The sequence below is a fragment of the Megachile rotundata genome, chromosome 12 (genome assembly GCF_050947335.1).
Source record: "Megachile rotundata isolate GNS110a chromosome 12, iyMegRotu1, whole genome shotgun sequence".
In the NCBI taxonomy this organism is placed as follows: Eukaryota; Metazoa; Arthropoda; class Insecta; order Hymenoptera; family Megachilidae; genus Megachile; species Megachile rotundata.
This window is the reverse complement of record NC_134994.1, coordinates 14818663-14837744: the sequence shown is the minus strand read 5'-3', so window position 1 is coordinate 14837744 and position 19082 is coordinate 14818663. Positions and strand designations below refer to the sequence as shown.

The window sequence follows — 19082 nt, the reverse complement described above, 5'->3', positions numbered from 1 at the left end:
CGACATGGTAGCTGTAAGAACCTGTGTACATAAACCGTGTGTGACCACGACACACACCTGTCTGTCTCTCTCTCTTTCTCTTTCTCTTTCTCACTCTCTTTCTATGTGTGTACGTGTGTATATACAAGGATGCCTTCGAAAATATGTACACCGCAACAGCGGTATGTCCTTTGCGCTAAAACAAACTGAACAGATCTTTGGGATTTCACATTCTTTGTGTTTGACATGCTCGGAAAATGATCAAACGTTTCGAGAGTTAATTAAATGGAAGTTATCGTAATCCCTTTTGCAGTCTGGGAATTCGAACGAAAAAGAGCTAAAGGAACAATTGGGAGTAAGCTTTGTGACTTCGTATTAATTATTAATTCGAGGATTCGTCATCCAAGTGAACAGACAATATTTCGGAAACGAAGCTTCGAGGTACAAATTGATAAAGGACTTTTCATTTCGCTTTGACGCGAAGAATATACGGTTTTTACCGTGTACATTTTTCCTAAAAGGCATCCTGTATTCACGCACCTATATATATACACGCGTGTATATACATATCACGGCACAGAAACCGAGCAGTCACTATGGAGGATTGGAGTACCTACCGGTATATTTCTATGAAATCGATTTCGTAGACAACGTTTCCGGTGACCTCGTTGAACACTTTCTACCTCTTATCTCGATGCGGTCCTATTTTGTTTCGTGATCCTTCGGTGCGATGACGTTTCGCGAATGGATTAAGTCAAACGACGTAGCCAGCTTAGAAAGGACTCGGAATTCATGGACAGCCCGCGATGTATCAGTAAAAATGGAGAGAGGGTACAGCTTTTGAAAAAAGGTTTTCGTCAAAGAACACGTAGCATAGTCTGCTTTGATAACACACATCTTCGATAAAAGCGGCGAGAGAGACCGGTTGTTTGATGTAGGTTACGCGAGTTTGCGCAGTACGGCTGAACAGTGCTTTCCCAACAATTTCATGCGAGAGCAGAACAGAAAGATTGGGATATTAAATTACGGGAAACGTATTTTCTCTTATTTGAGGTAGGTAACGGTTTCACGGTCCCAAATGTGCTCCCCAAAGAAAATAGCGAAGAACCGCGAAACAGATGTCCCTCGTTTCTCCAAGGACCTCGGCGGTCGGCGTGCAATTACATTTCTCCAACTACACTCTTTTCGCGGTAAAACGTACAACGAACGACCCGTTCTTTTTTTTCTTCCGTATTTTTTTTCGTCGCAAGCACGTTCTGGCTGTGTGCTCGTTCTCTGCAACGACATTTCCCCGTGCTCCTCGAAACGGCATTACAAGCCTAGTTTCCTCGGGGGTTAAAGTTCCCTGTGACAGTCGGATCGAGGCTCTCATGAGGATACGGTCGTAGGCAAATTAGTTTCGAGTTCCCGAGGTGGTGCATACGGTAATGCGACTTTTCAAGAAGTTCCAGGAGCCGCTCGACGATTTTCGAAAGTCGCCACCCGTTCCTTAGACACGATCGAATGTAAATCAGCCCCTGTCTGCGCGCGAATGGAACTATCCGAACGCTTTCTTCTTCGACGAGCACCGAGTTCCGTGTCGTAAGAAGACCACTGCTTTCGCTTGATCCTCTGAAATTTAAATACGGTACTTTCGGAACGTAACGATCGCGAAGAAAGAACGGTACTTCTAAGAGGAAGGAACACTTCTGATACTTTGCGGTGTACGCGAATCGAGGACACGAAGAGCGTGACACGTCGTGCCACTGTGTAATGTTCTTCTCGCCATTCATATTCACTAAGAGTGGCCTCTCTTCGCCGGTGAAACACGTGCGTAAAAACTGCCGTAAATTCGGGTTATCCCTGTTATAACAGGGAATCAATGGGTCCATGAAACGTACGCTCGTCCCTCGTGATTTCGATATCGTTTTTTTCTCGCTCGTTCCCTAGTTCCTGCACGAGCTTTCCCATCCGTTGAAATAACACCGGCTATGTTTTGTGCAACTAACGAACTATTTTTACACTCGTCCGTCCAATCTGATCGCGAAAAACACGGTACATCGTCGAAACAATACCTCGAATATAGCTCATTAGCTTCCGAAATAAACATCGAACAATAAACAACGTGAACTCTGTTCGAAACAGTTGGGTGCATTGTTTAATCTTTCGGGAAACGACCGTGTAAATATATTGTCTCTTGGATGTAGTATATCGGCTCTTACGAGCGGGGCTTCTTCCGGACGATCAGAAGCTATCGATCGCGAATGTACTGCTCGTAAGAACGTGGATTCGACGGTACACCGTTCAAATGGCAATGTAAGGAGCCATCAACGTGGACTTAATCGGAATCGCTTGGGACCCGATAGCGCAGAATTCGCGGAAGTCGTTCCGGGGTCGAAGTTTTCGCGTCAGCCAAACTTAATGGGCTCAGGGAATGCGGTGGTAGCCGTTCGAAACAGTGGTCGATCGAGTGGAAAATAGGGTACGCGATTTCCGACGATCAGCGAAAGCTTCGGGATGATAAGAGCTACAATGACCATCGTCGCGATACCGGAAAGAAACGCTCGCGATATCGCGTAGACGATAAGAAACAGTCGACTTTCCATTTATTCGCCGTTATTATAGCGTTACTGACCCGTGCTTCGAACGTATCCCGGTATCAAGATGTCCCGAACGATGATACGGGCCGGACGCGAGTAACGTCTGGCCAGTTGGACAACGACCGAAACGTTCTGATAAACGCGAACGTTAGCTTCGTTATCGGTAGCACGTATCCTAATGCGTACGAAACGAGCACTGTACACGTTGCTCGTCACTCGAAAACCATTTTCGACGAAAATGTCTGCCTCGAAGAGGGAGTACGAACGCTTCGAGTGTCTCCGGAGAGATCATGGCGAGAATCAAGGATCCACGAGTAATTTAAAGTTGCCCTGTGATGGACTCGGGTAGTCGCTTGAACTTCTCGCTGGAATGCACGGTTACCTCGTTACGGTACGGATTCTCTGATAAATTATGCTCCGCTGCAGCTCTTTCGAGCTACTTTGAAGATTCTCTTTCGGTTAACGGATTCTCTGGTGGCTTCTTTTTAACATGCAACGTCCATGCGATAAACAGAAGTCGTTGAAAGGCTCATTTGCCTTCGTCAACATTAGCGCCGGCGGCCGTAATCGCTTTAATACGTTTATCATTTTTCGAAAAATTAGATAAACGACGACGGAAACTTTATTTTACTTGACTATAAATGGTCATTGCTCGCGGCGAAATAGTTAAAAGCGTTTGCTCTGCACTTGGAAATTCGTGTAACTGGTGATATAAAACGGAGCGGAAAAAAATAAGTGGAAAATATGGAGATAAATTTTTTTCTACCAGAAGAATTCTTTTCCGAGAAAATCGGTTTTGAAAGCGCGCGCGGTACTCGCGTTTCCCTGACCATGATTACTTTTAACGATTTTTGCTGTAACACACTCGAAGCGAAAACCTTTTACGAGAAAACTTCGCCGTCCATTTTCCACTTAGAATCTCGCGAAAAATTGTCGCGTTTTCTCTCGTACCGCTAATCATAAGAATCTTTGTACATCGAGAAGCAATTAAGCGTTGATTTTCGTCGATCGTGTCGAATCGAATCGTATCGATTCAAAGTTTCACGCTTTGGTCAACAATTCGAGATCGGAATTTCCCACTGGTTTTCCGTGAAAATGGGTCCTGTGAAAATAGTCCGGCATGGTCGAGATTCCAACGATGTTTGTCCTTCGTGCCAGAAGAGTGGAAGTAAATGCGCTTTTAGGTTCGTCCGACGTTCATCAGCGAGCGCCGTCTTCCTCGCAACAGGTTTACGATGATGGTCGTGCAACTCTTATCGGGAATTTTGTGTTTGCCATGTCGCTCGACGGTCTTTTGTCGCCTGCGTCTTTCAACCCGGAGAAAGAATGAAAGTCGAATAATAGCGGGAACACACAATATCCTTGAAGTTGGCGAAAATGTTATCGCAACGACTTGAGCAGTGCCGTTGGAAGGATAATGTTCCATGAAAAGGGTGTATACCGAGTTTGACCGTAATGGCTGAAATCGTGGAATAATCTTTTTTTCTCGTGAAGCTTTGTCGCGGAGAAAATTAGTTTTAACTCTACTCGTTTTCAATTTAACGATCGAAATGACTACAGCCAAATATTGAATTTTAAGTCACCGCATCAAAGAATTTTCTACTGTTCCGCCACTTTCGATTATCTTAGACAAATTTGAAGTCGTAAGTGTGACCCATATAAAAAGACAGTCGCAATCGGTTTCGATGGCATTGTTCCGGTCAGTCGAGCTATTTCAACTATTCCAGTTATCCGGATCACTGTAAGACTCGATAGCAAGTATCCGAATCCAGGTTACTAGGTTCAACGAAGGCTATTTCCCGAAATGCCGGGAAATCCGCATAGCGATCTGCATAGCGATTTCGTAGAATCGAGGGGAGACGTCCGATCGGAAGTGTCCGTTCTTAGAGAGAGTCTCTGTTCGAGAAAGCTTGGATTTCGTTGAGGCCGTTCGGAGAAACGTAATGGGAATACTCCAATCCTCTTGGAGGTGACAACACTCTCGCGAGAAAGGGTTTAACGACAGAGAGGAAAAAAAGACACCACTCGACAGGGTGTAGACACAACCGGAAGCTCCAGGATCCCCTATATCTGTCTTTCTACTTACGCAGCACAAGAGAAATAAAACGAATACTTGTAAGGACGCAGACTAACGCGATTCACTTCATCTTTTCGTTTCGTCTTCGTTTTTTTAATGCATGCTAACTCGACGAACCGGTTAACCGCAACGAACACGAATTTCGAGGACAGGGATATTTCTTTCGTTCGTGTTAACTTGACCGGAAGGGCACGGTGGAAGTTAAAGGTTACGACGCCGAGTTAATTCGTCCACGCAGCCGGTAAGGCGAGAAAAGAACAAGACAGAGAAGGAGGAAAGGATATAAGATAAAAGAAAAACGAGATGAACGAAAGTTCCTTCATCGTTGTTATTACTTTCTTTTCTCTGTTCATCGTTAACAGTAATTGTACATCATCACGATCATCAGCATTTGTAAAATGTTCGATGTAGATCTCGACAGTTGAACGAGTTCTTTGATTTTAGAATTAGACACGTTCCTTTCTTTTATTCAGAAGTTATTTTCCTTCTTTTTCTTTATCTTTTTCTTTGTTCCGACGCGTGTTTCGTATATTATAGTTAGAGTATCTCATTTAACATCTTTTTTTTTTCAATTGTTTTTCTTACTTGTAGCGATTTCGTCTACCGAGAAATTTAATTATTGTGCTCGTGTAATGCAACGAAATGTCTGTGACGGATGTAAAGCATGCGTTCGCGTAGTTAACGTTTCTGGTTCGTGCGTTCCTTTTTTTATTTATTTTTTATTTCGTTTTCTGTTGTTTCAGTTTATTTTGGACTTACAATTGTGTCTCTTCTCTATTATTATACGAATACGAGCAACTTGGAATGACGATGGAAGAATGTTGGAAGTAACGTTTACATTATTATACTTGTGTGCCTCGAGTTTTTCTTGCGTGTTTTCTCTTCGTATATTCAGTGACAAGTAACGTGTTTTTGAGAATATAGGTACCGTTTGCGTTGTTCGTACGTTGTTCTTTGAGCCGTTATTACATTTATATATATTATATATTTATATCTCTCTTTTACTTGGAATGATGCCTGCCGTGTTTTTATATTTTAACGAATAACGATTTTTTGCATGCGACACTTTAACTCCCCTTCGCCATACTTTTTCTCGCGCGATATTTTTCGATAATCGATTTTTGTTCATACATTAGCACCATCTACAACTCTATCGTTTTCTCCCTGTTTATTTCGTTACATTTCACCCGCGTTTTATTTTTACATACGTTTAGTTGATTTATGCAAGCACGTTTCTTTTTTCTTTTCCCGTTACAAATGCACGTTTTTCTTGTTTCTTTTCAGACCGATTACATTCAGACTGGTTCTTTCGTTCGTTTAAACGCTGCTCGAAGTATTTCCTGGTAATTAGTTCCTTTGATTGAGATAAACGAATGAGTAAACATTTCTCTACCTCCCCCATTTTAAATGCGACATCGTCAATTCAAGTAGTCTAACCACACAGACAGCATCGGTTTGTTGAGACACGTTGTTGTTTACACTCTTAGCGATGCGTAAGTATACAGTACATCGAACTCGTTTCGAATGCATGCGAATTCACAACACGAATACGCGAATACAACAGCAACACGCGATCACGAAGACAGTGTAGTAAACGTAGAGGCACAGAAGACCGATTTTCGTCGACGAAAAGCGTCGTTCGATCATCACCGTTCCCCGGGAACAATGGCTAATTAGACTGACAAAGAACACGCTTTTATTGTTCCTCTCTTACCTGTCAATGCCGAACGAATTAGCTTCACAGAAAACAGAGATAAATGTTATTCACTCACTGCCAGTATTATTCACTCGCTATTCAATTCTGATTAATAATTTTTCATTTTGTTTTTATTTCATTTTGAATTAACTTATGTACGTAATATTTAAACAGCTGTGCGAGCATTTCATAGTTCCCTGTTACATAAATTTATTACCTCTATAATGTATCATCGTAACAACTCTGCAATGAAATTAATTGAACTATTCATGGCTCTACGGAACTCAAATATTACAAGTTTCATCGGTGTTGCGAGTTTAACTCAATTAACCAATTCCAAACGTTAAATTAGTTTAACCTCTTTTCTTTCAATCTTTATATAATAACGTAATTTTTAATCACTTCGATACCGGCAATTTTAAAATATCTCGTCAAAGAAATATTTGAAAGGAACGAAAGCTCTTTGGTGTATTAATATCCAGTTCTAAGACCAATGCTTTCAAACGGAAATCTCTTACATAATAAACTGTGACGTAATTTAGAACTTTATTTTATCGAATACCCAAGGAATTGAATAGTGTTACGTCTGTAGAAAATACGTTCTATCTTCGGAATCGGTAACAATGCGGTCGTCTTACGAACCGATAGAATCTGTCTCGATTTTTTCGTCGAAAATTTCACACCTTCTTCACGTATCGGATGAAAGCGATCAAACGAAACGAAGTATTGTCGACGATCGAGAAACTGGGATCATCGATACGACGAAGAATTCCTCTTGAATACCTGTGGGAACAGAATCGACGACGAGGATCGGTCTTAGGTTCACGATGGAACGCCGGTTTCGAAACGAGCCGGCGAGTTGAAAGATTTTAATCCAATCGGATCGTATTTTTAGTGCCACCACGATGGACGGTAGAACCTATGGACCAAAACGCCGTTGTAGGTCACGGCGTCTCCATTGCCTGTCAGGCTGAAGGATTCCCTATTCCAACTGTGACTTGGAAGCAATCGATTGGTAAGTCACGATTCCTCTAAGCCGGCATACTACGTCGATCGAGTTCTCCCTCTTGGTCACGTTTTGAAAAACGTCCTCCATCTGGTCGGGTAAACGCGACGTGTTACGTACTGCATCGACTTCGAAGGATGATACAATCAGTCTTCCGACGGTTCTATCCTTCTCCTTTTCATCGTTCCTTTCTTTTCTTTCGAATACCGTTGATTTTCATTCACGCGGTGTCGCCGGAGTCATTTTTAGTTGGATAGTTTGCCACCAAGCACGGAAAAGAGACGTTCCTTTCCAATGGCGATAAAAAACGTGAACTAAATTCTATTTTACTACCCTAATATTTTCAACAATTTATTTCTCTTGCAATTTTAAATTCCATTACTGCTTTAGAGCACGAGTAGAATTCGAGCAATTCGATCGCAAATTTTGTAATATTCGGTTTGAATATCAGATTACTATTTGAGCTACCTCTATGTCGACACGTTCGCCGATAATCCTTCTAATTTTCCCTGGTAATAACTTTGATTTTTTTTATTTCGCGGGGATTCGAGAGATGATCGCTTTCATTAAGTTACACTTGTCGGGTGTATTTAACCCAAGGGATGACAGGGACTGACGAACTGATCCATCGGAAAGCTGATCGAGCGTTTTCAGCGGTTTCATTCAATCTGAAATAAGCCTCTCGCTCGACGGAGCTTCGGTGTAATTAGTTTCGTTGATTCGATCCTCCCCACGGTTTCCGGTTCCCTCGATCGTAATCGATATAGTCTGTTTATATCGACTTCATAAAGTTCCTTGATCACCCAAAAATAAACAATATCTTCTACCAATAAATTATGACATTTGAACTTGGTATCTAAATATAATTCGCAAAGTACTTTTCGGTCCCTGTATCCTTTTACATTAGAGCGAACTTCCTTTGGGCATTTACATGTCTCACCGGTGCTCATTGTATCGGAAAGAATGTCGAGTGACGTTGATCTGTGACAACGTCGAGAGAATACTAGCGCACTGCGTGAATTTCGACAGATATTTTGATACATAAATGCTCGCTCGCACGCGAACAATTTTCCTATCAATTCCTGCTCCTTACACCTCGTTCATCGATAGCGATCTCAATTAAAGTTCGTTCCTATCATGAGATTATATTACGCACAAATGGTGCATGGCATAAATTAATCAGGACATTTTAAAACTGACAAGTAATTTTTTGCCAGTCTGCAAACAAAAAGATTTTCGCCCGACTTCTCTATTTCCGTTCGCGTTTAAATGACAGTCGCGACAGATCGTTTATCACGATTTTAACCTGCCGTAACGCAGACACGAATTAACATAGCGAGTCACTTTAGAGAAATAATGGCTGTCCCACGGAACATTCAGGTGATACTCCAGGCGACTACAGGGAGTTGGGTTACAGCGGAACGGAGGGTGCAGGGGTTGCCGGGAACGGGTCTTTGGTGATCCCACGGGTATCCAGAGATCACGCTGGCTTCTATCTGTGCCAGGCGAGCAACGGTATTGGGCCAGGCCTCAGCAAGCTCATTCGGCTAACAGTTCACGGTAAAATATTCACGCAACACAGAGTCGACTGGATTCGTGTCAGCCAATGTGCACGCGAACTTGGAATTCCAGCCACGGGCCAGATACTCTGGAATTCTTCGTTCCGTGGTTGAATTTCCGTTGGCAATCTCGATATGCTTCGATGTCGAGGGTAACGCTCGCCGGAGGCAGCTATGTCGCAATCTGTTTTTCCATATAACTTGAATTTTTCTAAAGCACACAATTCGACAATCGATCTTTCTGTTCTGGTAGCATTCGTTCGTTTGATCGAAATATGAACCATTATTCTTTTCATCTGCATCTTTATCGATATCGTTTTGCCTTATAAAGAGCTTGAAAAGCATAAACAATGGTTTCGTAAAACGAACGCGGTAATTTATTCCCCGGTGGGTGTTCTCTCGCACGGGAGACAAGTAGCAGGAAATTAATGCTCGATGGGTGAAACAGCGGGTCCTCAGGTATCGGTGAAAACGCGACAGGAATCAGTGCGACGAGGGGAGAGTGTAACGCTACGCTGCGAAGCCGAAGGAGACGCTCCTCTTGATCTCAGCTGGCGTGCGCGTGACAGCAGAGTCGATCCCAAGTACGATGTTAGGTTTGTATCGAAATTAATCAAAACCCCTTCCCTTCCTAGCAGCGAACCCTACCGGGCTTGTACGACGATCCTGCTCGATCGATGAGTGACACTTCGATCTTCTATCGACTACCGGGATTACAGGTTAATTGCAGTGCGTGTAACGCATTGACAGACAGTCGATTAACGTCGTGTCACCGTTTTAAGGTAGTTCGGGGAACATCTGCGTATCGTTGCCCTAATTCCACAGAGTTATTTCTGTACTTTTTTTTTCGTATCAACTGGACATAATATTCAGACATTCGTAACTCTACTAAAATGAAAAATTTGTGCAAACTCGCGACCCGTAAGACACATGTTACGCGAAAGGAATGCAATTAAAAAGTTCGGTGTGAAAAACTTTGTACAAATACGGTCTCGTCAGTTTCGATAGAAGCCATAACACAATACAAACTTCGCTGTCAGTTGCACACCGTTGCACTTTGCGTTCCATATTCGTTATCTTCCAAAGCGTGTGACGAAACGCCATAGTTGGAGAGTTTCCCGAAACATTTTCCCCAACATCCTGCGCGCGTGGTGTCTCCTTCATTATGGTATTATTCGCCTCGTCCCACGTTGCGTGGCAGCTAACTTCCGTGCGCGCAAAATTGCTCGAACGACGCTGTAGCGGCCTTGTTCGTCGATAATCCCCGTCCTCGTCGAATATCTGTTAAATCCGTCGAATTTAATACGGGTTTATCGACGGAGATGAAAGGAAAAACGCGACTGGAACAGAATTCGCTCGGTTTTCTTTAACCAGGTACACGATAGATAACCAGAAGGTATCCGGTCGAATGATCTCCGAGCTGCGGATCATCCAGGCGAACCACATAGACCGTGGGGACTACACGTGCGTGGCGACGAACGCGTACGGCCATGCCAGGGCGACCATTAACTTGCTGGTTCAAGAGCCGCCGAATTTTCCCCGGAATTTGCACATAGCCGAGCAAGGGAGCCGATCGTTGCTGTTGGCTTGGTCGTCGCCGTCCAGCGAACAGGATCCAGCTCACGCCAGCTCGCCCATAACCAACTACATCGTGCAGTACAAGGAAGCACAGGGTACGTTCCCTGATTCGCTTTGTTCGTCCCCTCGCTTCGCTTCGATATATCGGCTGACGCGCTCGATTATCGATCGTGGAACGCGACTGTCCATCAGATGTCACTCCGCTTGTCGCGCGGAAGCTTCAGAAAGCTCGTGCCGGGATCCTTTGTGCGTCCACTTCGTACCGAATCGTTTTTCATCCAGCTTTCTGCGAGCTGACTCGAGACAGAGAGGCGTGTCTCGAAAGCGTGTACCCGTATCGCGAGTACGATTGATCGCGGCACAAGTACACGAGTTGTACGCGACGAGTTTGTTCGACGTTGCAGGGATCGATTACGCGGATCGCTGTATTCTTGACTCGAAAACGCACCAGCCAGATAACGTCATTCTCACTAGTTACGCACGTTCATTCTACGCTAAAAGTTCCTAAGCGCGTTCACACCGATAACGCGTTCTTCTATCGATTTCTGTTAATTAATTCGGCGAGTACCCGGGGCATTTGGCGAATTTAACATAATCGAACCGAGAGAGAAATAATTAAGAAAATGCTAATACGCGAGATTAATTAATACTTATTGCTGGAAGATGATTATTTCCTCTAAAGTCTCGGCAGAGGAAGAAATAAAGCGTCATTTGTTGTTTCGTTAACGAGCTCGAATGGCTTCTTTGTAAGGATAATTTTAAGTAGCGCTCCTTAAAATCTCTGATACTCGATCCACGAAACTTCCCGACCGACTTATTCTTTTGTCCTCGTGTACAATAGCAGGATTAACTTCTGTTTCGATAACTTTGTTTTCGAAGTAGGCCTACTGTGAAGCGTCCATTTTGGTAATGAAGCCAGCTACGCGATACCCTTGGTAATATTGGATAGCCCTGTCAGATGTTCAGATGGTCGTTTCAACCCCTTAAGGGGGAAACTATCCTGGAGTTCTCAGAATGATATGGGTTACATTACGACTAGAATTTCGTTTCAAACGACAATTGCAATTTTTATGACTTGCCATGCACGAAGAGCAGGGCTGTATCAATCTAGCTCGTGCGCTATCATTTTAAAGAAATTTTAAATCGAAATGCAAATATGTGCTGCATTTTACTTGCTCCGTATTCTATACGCATATGTTAGCTATTTCGTAGAAAACCGACGTACGAGTACAGAGTATATTTTTCTTGTAAAAATATTTCGTCTCGTTGAAGTTGAAGAGTTAATGGTAAGCACTTAAAAATTGCAGGAACTTGACGCATCGACGTAAGGTTATTTCGAAGATGCGATACGGTAGAAGGTAAAGAAGCTGCCAGAAGCAGAGACGCTTCTAGAATGTTCTTTTTGGAGATACTCCTCGCTCGTTTTCACGCGGCTTTTGGCGCTAGTACGTGCCTCGCGACGAGATGAAAGCTGATACGTTAAAGGAAACAGATATGCTAGCTCGGTTATAAGCGTGTTGCCTAACTTTGGCAACGTTAAACCGGCAGCAAGGATCCCTTTCACGTACTGCAGAGTTCCTCGAATCAGTTCGAGTATCATCCAACATTTTCGGATGCTAAAGGGATTGCGAAGTCTCGATACCTTCAGATATCCTATCGCAATACGTATTTGTCGATACACACTTAATCAGATTTCCAGTATATTTGGTCGAACGTTTTATTAAATTATCGTTCATATTGCCAGTTGTACAAATCTTTTCGCAAACTTTTCCGTAGCTTTTTCTTTCGATCTCCTCGAGATAACTGAATCTTTCTGCGGACTAGTGATTTATTGCTTAGAAAAAGAGTACTCTGAAAGCTTCTTTGGAATTCAAATGGCGACCTCTTCGCGCTCGTAAGGGTGTTATTCGTGTCACTAAGATCTATGTTGGAGTTCCTCCACTCCACCGACCTTCTGTGACCCATTCGTTTGGGTTTCTCTATGAAACGTCTTAAGCACTATTAATACATCACGAAAATGCTTTGGAAAAACTTTATTACTTTCTCACGTTATACCCTCTTCTCGACGTAGACTTCTCTCGGCTACTTTCTTCTTTGCTTTCTCTGTAGGTTCTTCTCCTCGAGTTCTCTCAGAACCAGGCACAAGGAAGATTCCTCTCTCTATATTTATATCGAAGAAGTTACACTCGAATGTGCGTAAATACGAAAAATTCTCGACCGATTCGAAATAGCAGGGATTCGTGAAATTTGAGAAACACTGCATCTTCTTTTCACACGTATCAAGGAAGAGATCCTTATAGATTTTTGGATATTTAGGGCAATATCGCGGAGTGGTAAAGCCGAGCGGTTCCCAGAGCTCGGTAGAAGGTTGACTCCGTTCGTCATAGATTTTGCACGAACGTAGTCATCGTTGACGTTTCCGTGACAGGTTGAACGCTCCGAGAAGGAAAAGTGTCGTAGATTTGGCCGTCGATATTGGCGACATTGTTGGTTCGATAATCAGCTCTTTTTGTTTACGCGGACTTTTTTCCCGAGACTGTGTTTTAATTGCTTTCCGTTCCGGACGCAATCGTCGTTTCATTACGTGGCCGCCGTCGGAAGGAGTTTGATTTGTAATATCTCGACAGTGCCACATTAAGACTCCATTATTGGACTGTCAGGATGGATCTCGAGTTTAATCAATACTCCGTGCTGGTTGCTGAGGCAATCGGGAGGGGAACGAAGTTATAGCTCCGTATGGCAAACAATATATAATCAATCCAACAGCGATCGTACAGTAATCATTGTTTTTCAACGTTTTTATCGAATGGACGTTTGATTGATCGCTGATTGGGCGTTGCTCTAGCTTCTCCGAGCTTGAAAACAGTCGCGCCGAATGCAGTTTCTCCGCCCATAAACTGCCGAACATCGAAACGATAACACGTCGAGGGTGGCGTGACTCACCGGCGGGTTAGATATTTCCGGGAACGCGATAGATTTATAAAACACCGATCACCTCTTATACCTTTCCTCTTCGTTCTAATAAGACAATTGATAGCTGTATACGAATTTTTCGAACGAACGCAAATCTCGGGCAATTACATCCTTGCACTTTCGCGAAGAAGATGAATTTTTCTTATCCTTCGTGAGCGAACCAGCCGCCTTTAGGTCCCGGTATCTCGGCGAAAGTTTTTCAATTTTCGTGAAAGCCTCCCCGGATATCGACCACGTTCAATCGAACATTGTTGTCCGTGGTTGACTCACAAAGGTCCAAAGGGAAAGTAACCTGATTACGTGGACGATATTCGGTGATATTTAATTACGCCCCCATCGAGTGACCTGATTTTTCGAGCGGAGCAGATACCGGGAGCACGGCGAGGGTGTTATATCGAGCGGTGCGAGAAGGTTCGGGTCGGTTTCCATAAAAGCGTCGTACAGCAAGGAAGTCGAAGTTTGTCGCCAAGTCGATGCTCGGACTTCTCCTTCTACTCCGTCTCCGCTTTATTTTCTCCGCTGGAAAGTTCTCTTTGAAAAGGGGCGCCCGACAACCCCCCTCGTCCCTGGATCCGGTCCCTCGTTAACTTCGGATGTCCTCATTTACGCCTAATCGACTCGAATCGCTTGGCCGCCGCTAAATTATCGAAGTTAACACACGGAGGGACACGGTTCGGTCGTGTCGTGGTGTGAACGCGCTTCAAACACGTTTTCAGGGCAAGCACCGGGTCGGGAATTCGTTATTTTTCTTTGAGAATAACGCTGCTTCGAGATGTCGATCGTACGAGTTCGATTACTGACCAATTTTCTTTCTTTTTCCAACTGAACTTTGCAATTATTTTCTTGAATTTCGATCCTTTACGAATAAAGCGCTTTTAAATGCTTTCTTAATTTGATATTCGTCATCGATTGTTAGCTATTTCGTTCGCCGATCGTTTTGCAATGTTTATTTGTAATCGTCCGGAAAAGGTTAAGGAAATGAATTTAGAAATTGAAGCGACTTAAAAATATATCGTCGCGTGGTTAAAGTTTGTAAGTATATATTTGATTAAACTTTCGTTTTCGACTAGTCGTCGCAACTCTTCGGTAAAGTTAACTCTTTGAACTTTGCTCTTTCTTCGAACGATCGCGTTCCCATCCGGACCAGAGATTTAGCCAGTCGCGTTTTTCGTTGACCACGAACCGCTCGTTCGTACGTTCGATTTTTCGATTACTTCGAGGCAGATTACCGCTACTCTGTTCATTCGCGATAGTAGAAAGCTAATCCCACTGATTGAAATAATCTGGTTCCGAAGGCCGATTTGAACATTATCGTCTGTACAAGAATACGCAATTACTCGTTTTCAAAGGTACAAATTTCAGGGTATTATGCAACGTTCAAAAATTCAAGTTGAAAAAGCAGAGAATTGTCCTTTTATAATTGTAAAAAATCGATACGTTACGATTATTAAATTACATATTTATTTTTCAACGAATAAGCTACTATTTCTCTGAATTTACCGTTCTGGGTTTAATTTCGAAACGAAATATCATCCCTGAACAACTACTTTTTTACGTAGATAATGAATCAATTTTTTTCCAATTTTGTACCAATATCGAACATATCGATAATCATATAAATGATCGGTGATTGGTTACGCAAATAGTATCCGCAGCAATAAATCGAATAACGCCATTATAACAAATTCCACGGGAAAATTACGATCAGATTTGAAGGAATATCCCAGGCATCATTGGAGGACAATATCGATTATGCTATTATTCTTGGCAGCCATCGAAAAAGGGTTGGTTCGTGCACTCCCTTCTTCGAAATAATAAAACGAAACCGTGACTATATAAAATCGCGTGCGAAAGTGGCGGTAACCGGCATCGGATCGAAGCGAAAAATCACGTAACACCGTGTCACTCGTGTAAAGCCGTGCGTCGTAAATCCGTCGACTATACCATCGGCCAACGATGCACAAAACCCATCTAAGCGTTGTCGTTGCCTTTTGCTGGAAAGACGTGTGGCATGAGCACAACACGCAGAAGATGGTGGCAGGGGACAACACGGTCGCTCTGGTGTCGCCCCTAAAACCGGCGACCTCCTACCACTTTCGGGTGCTTGCGGAAAATCATCTTGGAACATCAGCGCCAAGCGACATCCTTCATGTCAGTATCAAACGTTTCAGCATGCCTCAAAAACAAACAAAAGTTTATCATTGTATCATGTATTCATCTATTCAACGATTCGAACCCGAGATCTCTGACATTAACTTTTTATTCTTGTGTTGCTCTGGGTTCTGGTTTCGCGACAACGACAACAACAGGCTCAAACCGATGGAGAAATTCCCAGTGGACCACCCAGACATGTTATCGCCGAGCCCTTAGGACCACAGCAAGTGAAGGTCACCTGGCAACCACCAGATCGATCCCTCTGGAATGGCGAACTCCTCGGATACACCATCAGCTACGCCAATCTCGGGTATCGTTATCCGCTTACGGCTGTTTAGAATAGTTTCCAGCACACTTTAGGATCGTAGAATTCAACGTTGAAGCTCGCCGAGGATCTCGAATTTCCGCCGATTATCGCGGTGATTCTCGACAATGGGCGATCGGTTCGCTTTCGTTTCTCGGGGTAATCGTTTTGTTCGCGACCGTCTCACCGTGTTTCTTCTCATCGATTTCCAGATACGACGCGAGTCGATTCGAGATATCAAATTTTTAAAGCTGCGTACGAAGTTACGAGTAGTTTCCGGCAAACTTTCCGAAACGTTTAACTGTCTGGAAATGGAATTAAGCATTTTTTTGGTCGTCGGGAATGGAAAAGTTTCATGTCGATGGGACAGAAGTATCGGGGGAATTTGAAGGAATCAGGAGATCATTTTTCGCTCCAGTTTCCACGGAACTGCTTTAAGTATCGTCGAGTTCCGCGCGTTCCTTCTCGCGCTTTATCTTTCCGCCTCGAGGAACATCGACCGTGGCTTTATTTCAGAGGGAATGATCAATCGGTGAACATCACCAGAGTGGGAATCACGGGAAACGGGGACGGTTCGTACGATTATAGGCTAACCGGCCTCCGGAAGTACACCCAGTACAGCATCGTAGTGAAGGCGTTCAATAATAAAGGAGACGGACCAGGATCTGACCCAGTCACCGTGCAAACTCTCGAAGACGGTAAGTCTTATGACAATCACTCTTCCTTTTTCGTCTTTACTTTCTTTTTTCTGCCTTTCCTCTATTGCGATCGATCGAGGTTTCTTCACAGTTTCCGAACCGCGTTTCTCGTTTTCTGTCCCAATAATGAATCGTTTCTTTCTTATATTTTCTTTTCAAAAATATACCACGAAAACTGTTAACATATTCGTGGAAGTTCCGACATCGAGACAAACTTTGTAGGTTTCGAAATGCACAGTTTGATATACGCGTAGTTTAGAATATCACGGAATTGGTTACGCAAGTTGGAAATTTAATATCTTGCATACGCGAGAAAATAAGAGAAGAAATTTGCTTGTTCTGTGTAAATGTTCCTTTTCCAGGAAGTCGACGTTGAAAACTCGCGCAACGGACGTACATTTAATTACAATATCGTTCAACGAATCATGTTACGATATAATACAATTCTGTATTTCGATAATAATCATGTAACGCAGAAGTATGCATTGTTTAAAGGTTTCGTTCCGCAATTAAAAATATCGAACATAATAAAAGAGTATCGTTAATGGAAAACATTAATCGGAATTCACAACCCGAGGAGTTTTTAGATTGTATTTCCTGAAGATGGAACGTTTTCTCCGAAAAAATCTCGCGTTCGCGTGAAATGCACGGCCCTTTTGCGCGTTTCGAGTGAATTAAAACAACTTTAATTTAATAAAGCTGTAACATGGACGGCTAACGTTTTACGTTTAGCTCGACATATTAATTTCGCGGAAACGTAAGGTACACGATATCAGTAGAAAAGGTAGAAAGTTACAAAGAGTTCGCTGAAATATAATGTTCTTATTTGTTTTATTTCGCGCACCGCTCACAGAGAATAAATTAAAATGTTTCTGTCGTTTTGAGTCGCGTAAAAGCTTCTTACACGGCACGAAGGTCTCGGGCTAATAGAGGTCAGAGACGAAAATTCACGATCCCTTTTTAAATGGACCGCCATAGCTTCTCCGCTTCAACAAGCTGTAATAAAAGATAATTGGAGGCCAGCAGTTTCCGGATTAATATATAGCGCGGCGTTACACGTCCTCGGGCGCTGATGAGACCAGCTACAATGCCGCGAAACGGTGAAATTAATTTCCGTGGCGGCAGTTTACACCGGGAAAACCGTAATAACACGGAAGGATGCGGAAAAATTTGCATATACCGTACGACTCGTAAGGCGAGGCTCATTAACTTACGATTCCTCTTTTTTTTTCACTCGAATGACCTGTTGTTCTAACTTGTTGAGTTCGCTCCGACGAACTACCTCGTTGCCAGGATAAAAACGCGAAATCCCATTTAAAACGATTAAGTTCGCCGTAGTCGACAGTGCCCTGTGGAAGCTACTATGGTGCCTCCTCTGGCATGAAACGTTTATATGGATTATTTTACTGTGCTTTTTTCGAATGACGGAACATTGTAAATATAGCCTAATTGTTTAAGATTTTGCGACGGACAGGAAACGAGAACGCGTTGAAGTTTATTCAGTTCTTAACACGGGCAATGCAGTGCTTGACACGACAGATTACTCGATTACGAAATTCTTCAAGGTGTAATAGACTCTCGTTACATTAATGCGTTATAGTGACGCATTAGATTGTATACTTCTGCGCTTAGTATCACCGCGTTAGATCATCGCACCTCCGCGTTTAATGTCAGCTCACATTAGATCGCTAACGTAGAATAACGAGTTACATCACACGTGGTATTGCAACGTGTTAAATTCTAACGCGCAGTATCACGTTCGATTGGCTATTCCAAACCACTCGTCCTCCGTAGCGATGTAACGAGAGTCTACCATTATCGATTCAACCTTGTAGAAATAATCTGGAAATACAACCTCACGGTTTCTTACGCCCCAGACACTTCTGAAATTTGTAAACGCATGAAGACGCGAGTATTCGCGCAAGTTAAATGTCTTGTAATAAACTGACGATACAATTTGACACAGTTCCAAGCGCTCCGCCGCAGAACGTGGCCTGTGCCGCACTAACCGGCCAGAACATCCAGGTGACCTGGAAACCGCCGCCTTCCGACAAAGTTCACGGGGTCGTGCAGGGCTACAAGTTGCTGTACGAGGCGGCCAGCGCCGTTTTGGAACAGCACGAGGGCAGGGAGACGAAAATCAGCCATGCACTAAGCACCGTGCTGCACGGGCTTAGTCCGTACACCAATTACACGGTACAGGTGCTCGCGTACACCAGAGCCGGCGAGGGTGTCACCAGCAGCCCGGTATCCTGCACCACCGAAGAAACTGGTAAACGACCGATGTTGTAGTTTCGTCTGCGACAGACACGGAAGCGTATGCACACGCGAGCATGGAAGCGTATTTGTTGGATTTCGCGGAATACGGTCCTGGTGGAGTTGGTCAGTCGGTGCTTTACTGCTAGTCGTGTTGTTGATGTTTCGATAGGTCAATACGCTGCCGAGATTCTCTCGCGTAGTTTTGGTGCATCGATAGAAC

The 19082-nt window shown here is 43.5% G+C and overlaps 1 protein-coding gene across 10 annotated transcripts in view; it reads left to right on the top strand.

Annotated features, from left to right (window-relative positions):
- LOC100877762 (cell adhesion molecule Dscam2) overlaps nucleotides 1–19082 on the top strand; it is a 112487-nt gene that overhangs the window by 83372 nt on the left and 10033 nt on the right. For all 10 annotated transcript variants that reach the window (XR_013040153.1, XR_013040154.1, XR_013040152.1 and 7 more), the window contains 8 exons: nucleotides 7227–7346; nucleotides 8718–8897; nucleotides 9345–9492; nucleotides 10271–10569; nucleotides 15450–15598; nucleotides 15757–15911; nucleotides 16422–16603; nucleotides 18570–18875. Coding sequence is in view for 6 of the 10 variants with exons in the window: in XM_076538254.1 (XP_076394369.1) it covers nucleotides 7227–7346; nucleotides 8718–8897; nucleotides 9345–9492; nucleotides 10271–10569; nucleotides 15450–15598; nucleotides 15757–15911; nucleotides 16422–16603; nucleotides 18570–18875 (1539 nt within the window). In the remaining 4 variants the exon portion in view is untranslated. The remainder of the gene's footprint in view (nucleotides 1–7226; nucleotides 7347–8717; nucleotides 8898–9344; nucleotides 9493–10270; nucleotides 10570–15449; nucleotides 15599–15756; nucleotides 15912–16421; nucleotides 16604–18569; nucleotides 18876–19082) is intronic.